Here is a 16,451-nt window from a genome sequence, read left to right on the forward strand (position 1 = left end):
GGAGAGGGGCGGGGCCACCAGAGTCTGCATTCTGACCTGGGTGACACTTCCCCCTGCCCCTGGATTCGGTCCCTCGAGGGAGAGTATACGCATCTCATGACCCATATTGATTCTGAGCCCAGGAATGTCAGAACAACCCCATTTGGACCCTATGGGGTCCATGGGGGGTTTGATTGTCCTCAAGAGGCTGTAGTTGAGAAATGCTCTTTCAGTGCTGTGATTAGCTACTGCCGTGTAACAAAATACCCAAGACATAGTGATATTAAAGAACCATTTTGTTACCTCTTGTGATGCTGGGGTTGACTGAGATCCAATAGGCCTTCTGCTCCATGTGATGTGGCTTGGCTCCCTATCTGGGGGCCTGGCTGAGCTGGAATGTCCAAGATGGCGCACACTCAGGGATGGTAGTTCGTGCTGGCTGGGAGCCCAGCTGCAGCCGTCAACCAGAGCGTCTTGGGTCATTTCCACAAAACCTGTCCAAATGGCTTGGGCTTCTCACAGCATGGCGGCTGAGTTCCAAGAGCAGTTCCAAGCAGACAAGCCCCAGTGTGCAAGTAGCTCTTCCCGTCTATGGTTGCGTCATGCTTGCTGTTGGCCCAACGGCCAAGATAAATCTTGTGGTAAAGCCCAGAGTCCATGTGGGTGGGGACTAACCCAGGTGCAGATTCACTGGGGGTCACGAGGCAACAGTCTACCATAATCAGGGAGGTGTGACTTTGTGAGAAGCCCCACTGGACAAATGATGGGACAAGTGGCTTGTGTCAGGGTGATCCCTGGTATTCCTAGAGTCCTTGGCCATGCCTTTGAGAAAAAAGATAGTGGCAGGAGACCAGCAGCCAGTATGTCAAGAAAGACTTGACATGGAACTTCCTCTCGGCATGATGAAGACACAGTGTCTGCCCCAAGGAGGACCCCACCACCAAAATTGCAGACCAGGGCTGTGAGCAATTCTGAGATAGGGCAAAACTAGGTGAGGACTGCTACCGTCCCAGCACCTTGCACGTAGTAGGTCTTCGGTAAGTATTTAGTGAAGGATTCATGAGAAAAGGAGGGAAGGTACAAAGAAAGGAAAGAGGTGCATGGATCATAAGTTGGGGAGCCTCCCTGAGTGTTCTTTTGAATTCAGTGCAACACGTTTAGTGTCTGTGTACACCTACTATGTGCAAGGCTTGATGCTAGTACTAGTGGCATAGGAATAGATGAGACAGGGTCCTTCCATGGCTTATCCTCTTCTGGGCATTACAGACAGGCGTGGGTCACCCAGTGGGACTAGTTTCTTGAGTCTTCATCTAGAGACACGTATGCCTCCCTCAACATAAACAGTGATGGTCACAAGCTGTACACACACTAGTCTATGTCTTGCTTTTTTTTTTTTTTTAATTTTTTGACCTTCCCTTAGAGGTCATTTCTCATCAGGTACTTGGGTTGCATTTTAACTGAAGCACAAACTGGATGTTTCAACGGTCCTTAAATCAATTTAGCCGATCGCCACCATTTTTTGACAAGGAGACGGATTGGACGCATCTAGTCAAGGCAGAGCTGGCTTGTGGAGTTTGGATTTTAGCTCTAGCAATCCGCGTGTTTGCATGTGTTTTGTGTTAGTATGCAAGGGGTTTATTACCATGAGTTGTCGTGGTGAAGAAAGTGAGAGATCCTGCATCAGCATTCGCTCTTGGAGCTAAGGACCATGGAGAAGGTGGCATTTGGCCCAGGTTGCTAAGGACAGGAGTGTATAGGGACAAGGCAGAAGGAGAGGATCTTTGGTAGGAGGAACTGCCTAATAAAGTCACAGAGGAGCCGAAGCCCCGGGCCGGCCTAGTCCAGCCCCTCTGTGCCTTTCCTGGGTATCAGGAGCAGGTGGCAGAATTGCAGAAGGGCTTCTGGCCTGGGCATGAGGCCCCCACAGCTCCTGATACTCTGTTTCAAGATGAAATGCCCTATAGCCATCACCAGAGTTGGTACAGCCGGTCCCACCTACCATAGCCCTTCCTTGGGAGCAGAGCCGGAGTTCTCTGCTGGGAGACGATGATAAGAAGGCGCAGGGCTGAGCATGCTCAGCTCCTCTGCGCAAATGCTCCTTCAGGGAGTCACGCCTTCCTCTTCGGGGTGTAAGGAGGGGCAGGTGTTGGGAAGGTTGCCCTGGGGAACCCCCGCCCCCGCAGGTGGAAACGCGTCAAACTGCAGCCACAGCCTACATTTCCCGTAAAACCCCCCCAAAGGAAGCCACGGTCCACATTTTGCGTAAATCTCCCAGCGTTCTGGCAGCTGAACGGGGAAGGGCCCCTGGCATCCCCTGGGGAGGGAGCTTTCCAGAATGTGGGACCTCACTCAGGACATTCCGCTGCCCTGTCTTGAATTGTTTTTATAAACTGCTCGCGAGAAACTCGAGAGCGTTGCTTCTTTCTGCCTAGGCTGTATCTGGAATGGGACGGAGTTTTTCTTAGCTGGCTTCCACAGCCTCCTCGGAGCAGCCCGAAATGAATTGCAAATGTTCACACTTCCCGTCTTGGAAAGTGGAGGCTCCCTGCCTAGGAGGAGATGTGACTCCACCTCCGCAGCTGGGAGGGTGGGGGGCGGGGCACAGTCTGAATCAGGGAAAGGGGTGACCCCACACCGCACACGCTGACCTCAGCTCACTGACCACCTCCAGGTTGAGGGCAAAGGTCTGAGTGGGGAGTTAGTTACCCCGTCAGCGCGCACACTGAGGCTTGCAATCCTGGAGTCCTGTCTGCCTCCCCCATCTCCGGAGTCCTTGGCTGACCTTGGCTCTTGGATGATAAGCCCGGTCACCGAGCCCGTAAATGTCAGACTGGAAGGCACACAGAGGCCATCTATTCCACGTGGCTTGTACACACCGGGAGGCCGAGGCCTGGAGGGACACAGGGTGTCAACCACAGTCTTGAACACGGCCAGGACTTGGCCTTGGCTCCTAGATCTACAGTGGAATGAGCTATTAAGAACATGGCTTTGTGGCCAGACACCTGGGTTGGAGTCCAGGCACCACTCTTTCCTGCTGAATGACCTTGGAATTAAGGCTGCTCCCTACCGAGGGCTGTTAATAATTATGGCCACTGGCAGGATGGAGGAGAGGTCCTTGGTGCAGGGCTGACAGGTGGAAATTGCTCAATAAAGGACCCTCATCCTCATCCTGCCTTTGACTCCTCCTGCGGCCCCCACTTCCAGGGTTCTGTCCCCGCCTCAGAAGTTTGCAGACTCCGCTGCCTGCTCTGTGTAACTGGGGGAGGGGTGGGCCCGGGCTCCTACCTGCTCTGTTTACATATTGGACTAAATTTTCAGAAATCTTGAGCTCCCCTCTTCCTGCAGATAAATCAAGACAACAGAACGGGCTGGGAGCTGGGCCACCGTGTTCTGCCCGCGGCACAGCCAGGCTCTGGGCTGTTGGGGGAATGGGAAAAGGCAGAACATCCCTCAGATTTTAGCAAAGAGGGGTGGGGTTGGGGACAAAGCTGGACCAATTTAAAAAAAAAAAAAACCCTCAAGTTTCAGAATTTTTAAATAGAAAGGTCATTTTGTTCCTTGTGAGTTTCAAGTCGTAATTCTATCCAAGTCTTCCCCCTGATGGCTCCATGGGAGCTGGTCTGCCTGTCTTTAATGACTGAATCAGACCCAGTTATGGTGAAGCCTATCATCTGCTTATGAGCAGTGAAGAGGCTAAAATATTTACAGCTTGGTGGGTTTTTTTTTTTTTTAATGTAACATCTGTACATACCCCTCACCCCACAAATCTTGTATGTCTTCATTATTTGTGCAAATGTCCCTAAAACCCAGTTTGGAGGATCACACATTCTGAGTCATTAGAGGTTAAATCAATGCAGTTTTGAAAGGATAAAGCACGGACATTTTTCATGCCTGTGTCGGAGGAGACCTTAGCGGTGACCCCAAGCAGTGCTTCTCAACCTTTAACACACATGAGAATCACAGGGAAGCCTTGTCAAAACTCAAGATTGCTGCGTCTCACCTTGATAGTCCGATTCCATAGGGGTGGAGTGGGAGTTTGCCTTTCTGACAGGCTCCTAGGTGATGCTGATGTCTCTGGTCCATGGGCCTCCCCTAGATCTGGGTAATCCTTTGCTTAATGAATGGATCTCTGGTGAGATTTGCACACCTTCAGTGGCAGGGACCTCACCATCTCCCCATCTCCCTGGGAAACTGATTCTGTCTTCAGGGAGCTCTGTTCATTAGATCTTCTTTGTTGTGATTATCAGCCATTGGTTTGAGTTTGGCACCCTGGAACCAAGCACTTCTTAGCCTTTATCCATAAAAAAAAGGAAGTGGGTGAGAAATTGGATTTGAGGTGATGGAAAGCACTGGCCTCCCTTAAAGACTGAGGACACTTGACTAAACAGTGGGCTGCTCGTCCCTCCTTTTATGTCCTGCTAAGAGACTGGCCAAGTCTGGCTTCTTGTGGCCAGAGATGCAATGAAATTTAAAATTTTGAGAGCAGAAAAGCCTGGGGTGGAGATGACAAGAGCCCAAGCGTCCCTTCTCTTTGTCCAGTGTGCATACTGGGCATGCGTTTGTAGGAGCTAGTGACTGGCCAAGGATCCAGGGGCCTTCCTTTTTGCACAAGATTTTAGGCAGCTGAACTCACTTCTGTCAACAATTTCGAGAACTTTCCATAAGACCCAGATGGTTTCACTTTCAGTACATGTGCATAGACAAGACAAGCTCCCCTTTCTTGATGCTTTGCTGCCTCAGAGTCAACTCAGTCATGTCCTGATATTTCTTGTGTCCTGATATGTTCCCAGTTAAATCCACATTCGAGCCTCAGACATGGCTAATGAGTGCTGCCTGTGGATCCCTTGGGAGATTCCTTGGAGTCAGACCTGAGGATGCTTTTTGATGGGTGGAGTATGGTCTCACCTGGCCTGTGGGGCTGGCCATGGGGCCTGCAGCTGGTGCCAGGAGTTGCAGGGGAACACAGCAGTTAGGACCCACTGCAAAGGTACATGAGGGCTCCTCCCATGCCTTTCACCAAGGAGTTAGACCTATTGGTCCCAGTTTAGGAGAATAAATCCAGGATTAATGTGAGGCCAATCAACCAGATGCAATGGCTGTGCTTTTCAAGGCATGTTTTCCTCCTTACTTGCTTTTGACAGTTTGTCCTCCCATTCCTGCACTTCTGAAAGAAAACAGACCAACAAAGCCTCCACCCCCTCCTGCATAGAGCAGGGGAAGGATGGAGGAACAACTGGATAACATGAAACAGAGGAACCTGATTCCTCTTCTGGTTCCCTCAGAAGACCTGAGCAACCACTGACACATTTAATTATTCCTGAATCATTTTCTCATTCATTCACTTGCTCATTCTTTCATTTGTTCTTGGACTAACATGGTCATCCACTAATCCTCGAATATCACTGACTCACTTATATGTCTACCCATCCATATACTCAACAATTTACTTACCCAACCATCTATCTACATTTAACTATCTACCCAACTGTATATCTAGCCATCCAATCATCCATCCATCCAATAATTTATCTATACAACTGTTCAATCATCCATCTATCCATCCATCTACCCAATCATTCATCTGTGTAACTGTCCAATTATCCATCCATCCACCTACCCACCCAACCCTACATGCAATTATTCATCCATACAACTCTCCAGTCATCCATCCCTCCATCCATCTACCCAATCATTCATCTGTATAACTGTTCAATAATCCATCCATCCATCTACCCGTGCAACCATCCATCCAATCATTCATCTATACAACTGTCCAGTCATCCATCTATCCATCCATCCAACCATCCAGTCATTCATCTATGCATCTGTCCAATTATCTAGCCCTCTATCTAACAAATGTTTTATAAACACTCATGTATGTCATGTGCATGATACAAGTTTGAAAAATATTGGGATATTGCTTCCAAGGAGCCCCTGGTTTAATGGGAAAGACAGACAATGAAGATAATCCCAGTCCTTCCATGTAAATATGGAAAACAGAACTTTGTTTTTCACATTTCATTTTTTGTATTGAGCCGATATCTTTCTGGCCCAGGAAAGAATTTTACCCTTGGTCATGTTTCAGGGCTTCCATATTCTCCCCAGGGATGTGTGAAGATTCTAGAGGCTGCCTAGTGCCAGGGCTTTGAGAAGAGGGACCCTCTGGTCCTTAAGTCCTGTGTCCTCTTCTTTTTTGGCTGAGTCTTCTTCAGTCTAGCTAACCCAGGCCCGAGCAGATTTTTTGCTGGAGGCGCAGCCTCCTTTCCACAAGGCTCTCCAGGGCTGCAGCTGTCTAGAGCAGTGATGTTTGACCTTGACCTTGACCAGTTGCATCACCAGGGAAGGGGGAAGCTTTCAAAACCTACCAAAGTACAGGCCTCACAACAGATTGATTAAATTAGAAACCCAGAGACTAGGAGCTGAACTTTGACATTCTAAACTATAAATTTGCCCAGAGTACTCTAATGTGTAGTCAGGAGTGAGCAGGGACAGCGACAGAGCCCATACAACCTTCCTCTCTCCCTCCTTTTGGTCTCTGTTTTTCCACTTTCGGCAAGGGGGTAAGAAAAATGTCGCTTTTAAGTCTGGGGCTAATCTCTTTCGGTAGGGGTTTCTGGAAGAGACGGTCTGTCTTTGTCCTAAATCCGACCCAAGATAAAGAACAGTCAGAGACTCTGCTTCCTGCCCCACCACAGCCCTTCTTGGACAACGAATTCCTTCTTGGGCAATGAGTTGGGAGGATATGTATGAAGGAAGGTACAGGAGGTAGAGAGAGGAGTCGGGGGAGGGAGTGCGGGTGGAGAAATCAAGGTGGGCGTGCTTAGATCTGCCTGGGGCAACCTGAGGGTGTCAGTAGAAGCAGCTCAGAGAAGAGGAGGGGTTGGGAGCCGTGAGAACCTCATCCCTGTCCTGGCTGCCCTTCACTTCTGGAGCAGGGCCACCTGTGTGAGCGGTCCCACCTGTTCTGGGCTGCCCGAGAGAGTGGCCTGGCCAAGAGATGGAGCCTGGGGCTTGCACATGGGGTGAAGGAAAGTTTGGGGAGGGCACACCTGGCTCCCTGGGCAAGGACCTGACCCTACGGCCCCGCCCTCTGTCCACTGCCAGGTGGTGTGGATCACAGCCACGCTGCCCTACCTCGTGCTCTTCGTGCTCCTGGTCCACGGCATCACGCTGCCTGGCGCCTCGAACGGCATCAATGCCTACCTGCACATCGACTTCTACCGCCTGAAAGAGGCCACGGTCAGTGCCTGGGACTGTCCACCTTCAGGCCGGGGTTGGGGAGGGTTCTTGGGGCAAGCAATGGCAGGAAATCTGATCCTAGATTGGCCACAAATCGGTGGCAGCGCCTGGGACAGAGGACAGAGTGTTCCCTCTCTGGGCCACAACTTCACAGTCTGACCAATGCTGTTTGATTTGCACCTGATGATCTCCCAGCTCAGATGACCCAGGACTCTGTGGCCAGACACATGGTGTCCTCTGCAGACCCCTCTTTCCAAGGGGAGCAGCACTCTGTCCTGGGTCCTGATGCCTGCCATGGCCTCTCAGTTCCCCCTACCCCAGCCACCCCAGCCTTAATTCCACATCTGGTCCCCAACTCTATCCTCTGCTGCCATCCCATGATGTGAGCAGAAGCAGCAACAGCCACCACAGGGCGATCTGGACCCTGCTGACTACGCCCCCAGTGCTGCCCCAGCCTCTTCCAGCCCACTGTCCTGTGAGAGACACAGACAAAATGCAGGTGGGATGAATATGGAGGGGACCCCAAGGCAGCGGGATGAGGTTGGGATCAGAGACAGCCGCGGAGGTACCCGGTGCCTTGAGCATCTTCCAACCATGGCTGAGGTCATTTCCGCATCCTCCCTGAAGCCCGCATCCCTGACGACAGCTCAGCAATTCCCCTCACTCTTCCCAAAGGCTTCTTCACACTCTCTGAACACACAGCAATCCCGGCAGCGGGAACAACATGGGCTTAGGAGGGAGGAGTCCCCGTACGCACCTCCCATAGCTACGATGTCCCAACACACTGCGGTGTTCTCATCCAATAACTGAGGGGAAAACCTGTTTCCTTAGGAACTGTCAGAAAGATAATGGAGCTCAGGACTCGCACAGTCTTGTAAATCGTGAAACAAGTCGGAGTTCTATTTGTTCCCCACCTGTTCAAACACCCTGTCTTTCGGATGAATAGAAATTGAGCCCGCGTGATGCCTCAGGGAGCAGACCCCTCCTCCCCCATCAGATTGCTTCTCTTTTTCCACCTTCTGCTCGCAGCATAGGGAAGCCGAGGATAACATGAGCCAGGTGATGCAAAACTCGAAAATTCAACTCAGTCCAAGTGGGCGGGGTATAACTGTGCCCCCCTCGCAGATGTGCACACACGTGAAATTGACCAGGGCTAGGAATCCGGTGGGGGCAGTGCTCAGAGCTCCGGGCCTCAGACGTGTGCCTTCATCACCCAGAAGATGGAATAAGTAACCCCCGTGCCCTCCCTCCTCCCCCGAGGGGTCAGCACTGTGGGCTGGTGGAAGCTGCTGGGAATCCTCATCCCTTTTCCGAAGCTGCAGTCTGTGAAACTCCAGAGATGGTCCTACCCTTTGCCCTCAGTCCATCCACATCCTAACCTAGGCACCGTGAGTTTCATAACTTTCATTGAAAATCTGGACGTCAGACTGAGCCTGTGAGTTTGTCCAGCCTGAGCTCATTCCAGGTCACCAAAGCCAGGGGCTTCTAGAGGGGTCTCTCTCCACCGAAGCTTCGAGCAGGCTTCTGGGGAGGGATTATGTGGCTGCCCATCGCCGGTTCGGACCTCACTTCCTCAGATCTCAGACATCCCCGGGGCTCCCCTTCCTTCCTGGAGCAGCCTTCCCGACCTCGAGGAAGCAGAGGTTGATGGCCCTTGTGTGCCTGTTTCAGGTCTGGATCGATGCGGCAACCCAGATATTTTTTTCCTTGGGGGCTGGATTTGGAGTCCTGATTGCCTTTGCCAGTTACAACAAATTTGACAACAACTGCTACAGGTGAGATCCTTATGAGGGCTCTGGAAAGCTGTGGATCCTGGGGCCTGACCCCTGGAGAGTAGGAGAGCGGGTTCTGGTCTGGAGCAAGTCAACCCCTCTTGGCTTTCTTCTTCTGTGAAATGAGGCAGAGCGGACCTTCTGTGAACTCCAGAGGGGGTGTTCTGTGAACTCTGACAAGACCTCTAGGGGGGTGGAGGGGTCCTAACCAATGTATCTCAGTGCAGGACAGCCCTTAAACATGCAAGGTCCTCACCTGGAAAAGTCGAGGCCACTGGAGGTGGCTGGAAGCTCATGGGGATGGGCTACTGGTGCAGAGGAGGGCTGTGTACAGGCTTTCAAGAGCAGACAGCACTGTCTGTCTGTCTGTCTGTCTAATGTTCTACAGGCAAAGGCTGGTCGCACAAGAGGTGAGGGCCTGGCAGGGTCAGAGGGGAGACCGCAGTGTGGGCCGAGGAGTCTGCACAGAGCAGCAGAGCCAGAAGATCACGTTGTAGCTCGGGCCTCACTCAGCACATGACACTGCCCCACTGTGGGCCCTGAGCTGTGCAGCCGTCAGACTGGGACACACCTGCAGCCCACTCCCTCTGAAGCTTCAGGCAGAATCATGCTGCCTCTAGAGTGAGACAGAGGGGGAGGGACACATGCCACGGGGCCAGGCTAGAGAAGCGGGGTGATCAGCCAGTAGCAGGGGCTCAGCAGAAACAGGGAGGGAAGTTAGGGGAGAGCCTCGGAGGATCGCTGGTAGTCGGATCGGTGGACCCGGGGCAGCCAGCACGCACGGCGGGGAGAAATCTGAGAGGAGCCAGGGAGGTGGGCCTTTGGTGGGCCGGCAAGCTGACCAATCTGGAATGTTCCAAGACTGCGTGTTGGGGAGTCATGGAAAGGAAGCCAGGAAGGAAGGTTGGGTCATCTCAACAAAGCTCCTAAAGGCCAGGTTGAGATGCCGAGAAGTGCTAGGGAGCTACGGGCAGTTTGCTGAAGAAGGAGGCCAGTTGGGTGATTCCCCAATAAGAGCTGGACACCAGTCCTTGATCTCCAAGTGGCCCCAACCCAGTGGGGCGCTGGGGTCCCTGCAGCAGCAGGAGGGGCTGGTGTTGGAGGTGGCTGTCCCATAGATGGTGCAAGGGCTCGGGGAGCAGGCCAGGGGAGTCTGGCCACTTGACCCCACAGTGCTCCTCTCCCCCAGGGACGCCCTGCTCACCAGCACCATCAACTGTGTCACCAGCTTCGTCTCTGGGTTCGCCATCTTCTCCATCCTCGGTTACATGGCCCACGAACACAAGGTCAACATTGAGGACGTGGCCACTGAAGGTGGGTGGGCAGATGTGGGAGGGGCTGAGAAAACCATCGTGCCCTTGGCCAGCGGCTTTCCTGTGGGTGGCTAAGGGAACAAGAGGGCTGGGCCTGGAACCTTCCACATGGTCCATGTCATGGGCTTTCTCTGTGGCCGTGAGTGGGCGTTCCTGGCCCTCCTGGCTTCTGCCTGTGCCGCAGAACCTTCCCGTGGGTCAGGCTAGGTGGGACCTATTGTGAACCCCTATGCTGAGCTGTTGACATACCCTCATTAGTTCTCATGGGACTGCAAGACAAAGGGTAAATGACCCACTTTACAGGTGAGAAAGCAGAGACTCCGGCCATGGGAGTGGTCCAGGGTCAGCCGGTTCGTGAGCTGCCGTGCCAGCATTCAAAGCCTGAGCAGCCTGACCTTGAACCTGCCCTCCCCTACTGCTGCTCCTGCTCTGGCCAGGAGCTGGGGCCTGGGAGGGAACTCGCATGGGCCCTGAGGATCACGGACTTTTGAGAGTAAGAGGTTCTCTGAGGGCGTGTGAGGCGTGGGATCTGCAGCCTGTGGCCTGCTGCCGCCCGGGTTGGAGGTCTGCCCCCTCCGGGCATAACGGACGGCGAGCTGGGGCCAGCATCACCTGTCATCGCAGAACCTGGAATTGCTTGGCCCCAGGGGACCAGCCAAATATGGCAGCGGGGTCGGCCGGGCGAATGGGGCCTCGGCTACGCTTCGGCCATCCGCCTCCCCGACAGCTGGCCCAGCCCTTGAGGATGCCCTCCCTGCTTCTTCCAGGAGCTGGCCTGGTTTTCATCTTGTACCCAGAAGCCATTTCCACCCTGTCGGGATCCACATTCTGGGCGGTCGTGTTCTTCATCATGCTCCTGGCTCTGGGAATTGACAGCTCGGTGAGTGACCCTGTTCGGGAGACGGCGCCGCGCACACACCGGGAGGGCGGGAGTGGGGGACACCCTGGGCCTGTCCTTCCCGGCCCCCCAGTGACTCAACCTGAAGTGCCCACCTGATTGCTAGTGATTTTCAGGAAGTCCTAATTAAAGGCAGACCAGGAAGTGAGCTCCTCTAGGTCCAGGCTAAGGACCAGTAGAAACCCCAGGGGCATCACAGAAATCCACAAACACTCAGGGTCCTGTTGGTTTCTTAGAACCTTTTATTTTACGTAGGCCACATTCGATTTACCGACTTCTAGGTCTGCTCCCACCTCTGGCCTGTCACTTCCTCAAGTTTGCCAGAGTCTCAGGGTAGGGCTGGCGAAAGAGGGTCCCCTCGCTGTCTCTTCCTTTCAGTCGGTAGGTCTGCCGGGGGCACTGTGTTAAGAAGGATTCTGAGGCCACTTTTAGGCTCACAGGAAGGAATCCCAATCGTGGTTAACACGGTCTGCCGGGGGCCCGGGGGTGTGTAGAGGAAGAGAGGGAAGCCATGTGTGCTTCTCACCTGCCATCCCAGGCTTGGGGTGTCCCTTAAGTGAGCACATGATTAGTACTCACTGGAGAGCCTTTCAGACTCTGAGAGGGGACGTGCAAGGTGACCCCTGGCTTGACAGTTGGAAAGGCAGCCAGAAATCCTTGTCACAAACCGCTGCCTCAGGCTCCAACCGCTGGCAGCTCTACTCTGAGAGTTGCTTCCAGAAAGACTCTTACTCCTACACAAATAGGCGAGATGCGCGAGCAGTCTGGCATTTCATCGCCGCACCCTCCTGGGCTCATGGGCCCCGCTCAGGCGAGTGTGTGGGACAGCAGACGGAGACTTGCTGTCCAGAGGGAAACTGGGGTTTTCTCTTCAGCTTCTCCCACATAGTTCCGAGTTCTGAGCCGGGTTGAGAGCAGGGCCGAGCCGGGTGGGCGGGCCGACCCTCCTGCCTGCTTCTCACCCCACCTGGCTCTGTGCAGATGGGAGGCATGGAGGCCGTCATCACCGGCCTGGCGGACGACTTCCAGGTCCTGAAGAGACACCGGAAACTCTTCACGTTTGGGGTCACCTTTGGAACCTTCCTTCTGGCCCTGTTTTGCATCACCAAGGTGAGGAGGGGCTGGGCTCTGGGTCACCTGGAGCTCTGGAGGCTGCATTTCAATCCAGTCTGGTCAGGAATTCCCAGCCAATGGCAGTGCGATGGGGTAGGGATTGGGGGTGGGGATGGGGGGGGGTGCTGGGGTGAGCTCAGGAGAACCACAGTGGGACAGGCATCAGCCCTGCAGCCTGATCTCCCCAGGGCGACACCCCAATGTTCTCAGTCTCCCACCTCTGAGCCTGAGGGATTCCAGGCGACTTTTCCAAACTGCTAATTTATTTGAGGGGAAGCCAAAGTCCCTTTGGAAGTCAGCTCACTTGTGACCGGCTCGAACACCCACCCTTGGCCCTCTGGAAGAGCACAAATATGCGACATTAAGACAATAAGCCCAGGACACTGACACCTGCCTTCGCAAACAGGGTTCTGAGCCAGTGCGACAGGGGACGGGGGGCTGGGACGGATGTGGTAGTCGGTGGCCATTTCTGGGCAGGATGGTCTCAGACTTTCTCCCTCCACACCCAGGGCGGGATGTATGTGCTGACCCTACTGGACACCTTCGCGGCGGGGACATCCATTCTGTTTGCTGTGCTCATGGAAGCCATCGGCGTCTCCTGGTTCTATGGTATGTCGGCGGGCCCAGAGCACACAGGAAAGCCTCAGACACCACCCAGATATGCAAAGGGTTCTCCATTTCCAGGACAGCCGCTGCTGATTCTAGAACAGAGCAGACAGCTTCTTAGGCACAGCCCCGCTGCCCTGCCAGTTCATTTTTGCCTTTGCACAGGAAGCTGCAAGGACCCCCCCCCCCGGGCCGCACAGCGCCAGCTTTTACTGGGGAACACAGATTCCCCCAAGCCATAAAATTCCTTCCAGAGTAAGGTGGCCACATTTAGCAAACAGAATACAAGACACCCAGTTACACTTGAACCTCAGATAAACGATGAGTAACTATTTTAGTAAAAGTACATCCCAAATGTGGGATGTAGTTGTAGTTCAACGAAAATCACTTCCGTTGTGTCTCTGAAACCCAGATGGGACCGGGCATCTCGCGTTCTCTCTGACAGCCTTATTCTGCAGCTGAACGGGGAGAAGGTGTCACAAAGTGTCACATGCGTTCCAACTGCTCCTTTCTTTCCCCACGAGTCACATCAAAGAGTCGATCCGTGTGAGGCTGGGCTCTTCCACACCATGACGTCACTGTTCTAGGAGCCCGGCTGCCTGGCTGTGTCACTCGGGGCTGGTCCTCTCCACTTCTGGAGCATGGCTTTCCCTCTGCAAAAATAAATCGGAGTGGCACATAAGTCAATACTATATATGTATATATATTTTAAATTTTTCATTGACAAGTAGTTGACATGCAGTGTTGTTTTAGCTTCAGGTGTATAACATAGCGATGGGACGCTCTGTACCTTCCCTGCCACCCACAGTGTCATTACCACTGGGCCCTGAACACTATTCCTACAGTATTGTTCCCTCTCCTCCCTGGGCTCTAAGACCTATTTACTTACAAGCTGGAAGCGTGTACCTCTTACCCTCCTTTCTCAGTCTCCCGCACCCCCCCGCCCAGGTCCGTTCTGGCCACCACATGTGTTCTGTGTCTCGAAGTGTCTGGTTTTTCGCTTGTCTCTTTTTTGCTTTGTTCCTCTGGTTTGTTTTTTGAGATCGAAGAGGTATTGGTATCTCTGAGACTGCCTGACTTCACTGAGCACAGTGCCCTCTGGGGCCACCCGTGTCGTCGGCACACACGGCACCTACAGGGCATGTCTTCGGCACCAACTCAGTGCCCGCGGCCAGATCTCCCAAGTGCCACAGTGCCCGCCTCTTGCCTGACTGCCTGGCCACCCCTCCTGGGGCCTGACTCTCAGGGGTGGACTGAGAGGGGCGGCCAGGGGCTCTTCGGTGGGGGGTAGTGTGACTGGCCTGCCCTGTGTGTGCCCAGGTGTGGACAGGTTCAGCAACGACATCCAACAGATGATGGGGTTCAAGCCAGGCCTCTACTGGAGACTGTGCTGGAAGTTTGTCAGCCCCGCCTTCCTCCTGGTGTGTACAGGGTGTCTGTCTGGGGCTTCCAGGGCCTAGGGGGCTGGGTTGGGGAGCCCGGGGTTGGGGGGGGGGCTGGGCTCAAGCAGGGGAATGTGTGTCACCTTCCCATGCCTCTTCTGTGTCTCTTGCTCCCTCTGTCTCCTTTCTTGTCACCATTTGCTTCTTGAACACTTCCTGCCTCTCAACCTTCTCCTCTCTTTTTTTTTCTCTCCTGCTGCTGCATCCCTCCCACCTGCTCCCCTCCGTCCCTCCCTGGTGTCCCCGCAGTTTGTGGTGGTGGTGAGTGTCATCAACTTCAAGCCGCTCAACTACGACGACTACGTCTTCCCGCTCTGGGCCAACTGGGTCGGGTGGGGAATCGCGCTCTCCTCCATGGTGCTGGTGCCGGCCTACAGCGTCTACAAGTTCTTCAGCATACGGGGCTCCCTTCGGGAGGTGAGGTCGGGGTGTGGGCCGGGCTGGACCAGCGGGGTCGGGGGAGGCAGGGATGGCGGGGGTATCTCTAGGCATCGCTGATGGGCCGAAAGAGGGCAGACACGAGGGCGCGTACACCAGAGCCACCGCGATGGCCCAGTCATGACCACACCCCAGCCCGAGTTTTCACGCTCAGCAATAGGGACCTTGGAAAGGTAAAAGTAGCGCTTAGCCCGGTGCCCGGCTCCAGGAGGCGGTCCGCGCGCGCCCCCTGCTGTCCGGTTGTGTGCGGCAGGCGTCTCCGCTCCCTGTTCCTGTGGTTATTATTAACATGAACCTGGTGTCCCCTTCTGAGTTCTGTCCTGTCCCCGATGTCCCTATCTTCCAGTCTGCGCTGACCGTGACCTAGCCACCTCAGCTTTTACCTGCCTCTTTCCCGAACCTGACACCCACCAGCCAAACCCAGAGATTTCCAGAATACGTCTTCTTCTTTTACCGGGGTGCGTTGTACATGCAGATACCCGGAGAAGGGTTTAGGAAACAGGGCCTTTCCTCTCAGAGAAAGTCTATCCTCATTGGTTATTCAAAAGCGCTTTCTTTTATGTATCATGGTGACAGCCTCTGCCTCAAGTCCTTCCTTTGCGAGATGAAGCTTCCATTCCTTTATCCCCTCATGGTCTCGCTTCCCTGCCGTGAGGTTGCCTGGCCCCGGCAGGCTGCTGGCACTAGATATAACTCCCCAGAGCTCACATTCTAAGCCGGAGACAGAAATACAGATGAGGGAGGCAGGAAGTGAGCCAAACGAGGGCTTAGGGAACAGGGTCCCAGGCTGGGCTGCGTCCCCCCCCCCACCCCCACCCCAGGTCCTTGTGATGCATTTCCTGTCCTTGAAATCCCACGTCCCAGAGCCTCTAGGTCACTGCGAGGACCTGTGTTCCGTGAGCTTAACCTGGATCTGCTTGGAGCTTTTCATGTTTCACACTTAGGGAGCAGCAAGGGCTCCGCACCATGCAGTGATCCATCATGGACCCCAGTGAGCCCCCCCAAGTCCCTGCCCTGTGTCTGCACCCCAGGGGGCCTCCCCAGTGTCTGACCGCAGTAGTCAGCCCAGATAACTCAAAGTGAACAGACCCACTCTATAAACAAGGACAGGGGGTGTCTTGTATGGACCTCACACGCCGTTTCTGTGGATCTTCGGGGTCAACCAGGAGGTGGTCTGTGACTGGGGGTGGCTGCTGGGCTGGTGTCCCTCGGTCTGGCTGAAACACACACACACACACACACACACACACACACACACACCCCACCCCACACACCCCCACCTCCTGTGTCTGTCTTCTTACAGAGACTGGCCTACGGCATCACCCCGGAGAATGAGCACCACCTGGTGGCCCAGAGGGACGTCAGGCAGTTCCAAGTACGTACAGGCTGGAATGTTCCGGGCGGGGGCCAGGCCCTAATTACTCCCCACATGCTGGCTGCAGGCCTACACGCCACAAAGTCTCAGGCAGCTGTGGGCTGGAGTCCCAGGGCTATGGTGTCAGGAAGGGAGGAGAGGGGCCTCTCCTCTGCATCTGCCAGCTTCTGCCTGGCCTTCTGCTCCTCAGTCCTGGGAAGCCAAATGTCCAGTCTTCCCTAAGCTTTAGTCTCTCTCTCTCTGAGGGGTCATCACACTAGGCTGGGGATCTCTTAT

General features: G+C 54.2%; 1 protein-coding gene across 2 annotated transcripts in view; it reads left to right on the top strand.

Annotated features, from left to right (window-relative positions):
- The window catches only part of SLC6A2 (solute carrier family 6 member 2), a 47,071-nt gene that overhangs the window by 26,707 nt on the left and 3,913 nt on the right, over positions 1-16,451 (top strand). For both annotated transcript variants that reach the window (XM_013052128.2, XM_013052127.2), the window contains exons 6-14: positions 7,084-7,218; positions 8,890-8,993; positions 10,180-10,304; positions 11,071-11,183; positions 12,183-12,311; positions 12,824-12,923; positions 14,241-14,341; positions 14,612-14,779; positions 16,104-16,175. In XM_013052128.2, coding sequence (XP_012907582.1) covers positions 7,084-7,218; positions 8,890-8,993; positions 10,180-10,304; positions 11,071-11,183; positions 12,183-12,311; positions 12,824-12,923; positions 14,241-14,341; positions 14,612-14,779; positions 16,104-16,175 — 1,047 coding nt within the window. The remainder of the gene's footprint in view (positions 1-7,083; positions 7,219-8,889; positions 8,994-10,179; positions 10,305-11,070; positions 11,184-12,182; positions 12,312-12,823; positions 12,924-14,240; positions 14,342-14,611; positions 14,780-16,103; positions 16,176-16,451) is intronic.

Source organism: Mustela putorius, unplaced genomic scaffold (assembly GCF_011764305.1).
Source record: "Mustela putorius furo isolate JIRA1106 unplaced genomic scaffold, ASM1176430v1.1 tig00000174_pilon_pilon_pilon, whole genome shotgun sequence".
NCBI classification, from domain to species: domain Eukaryota; kingdom Metazoa; phylum Chordata; class Mammalia; order Carnivora; family Mustelidae; genus Mustela; species Mustela putorius.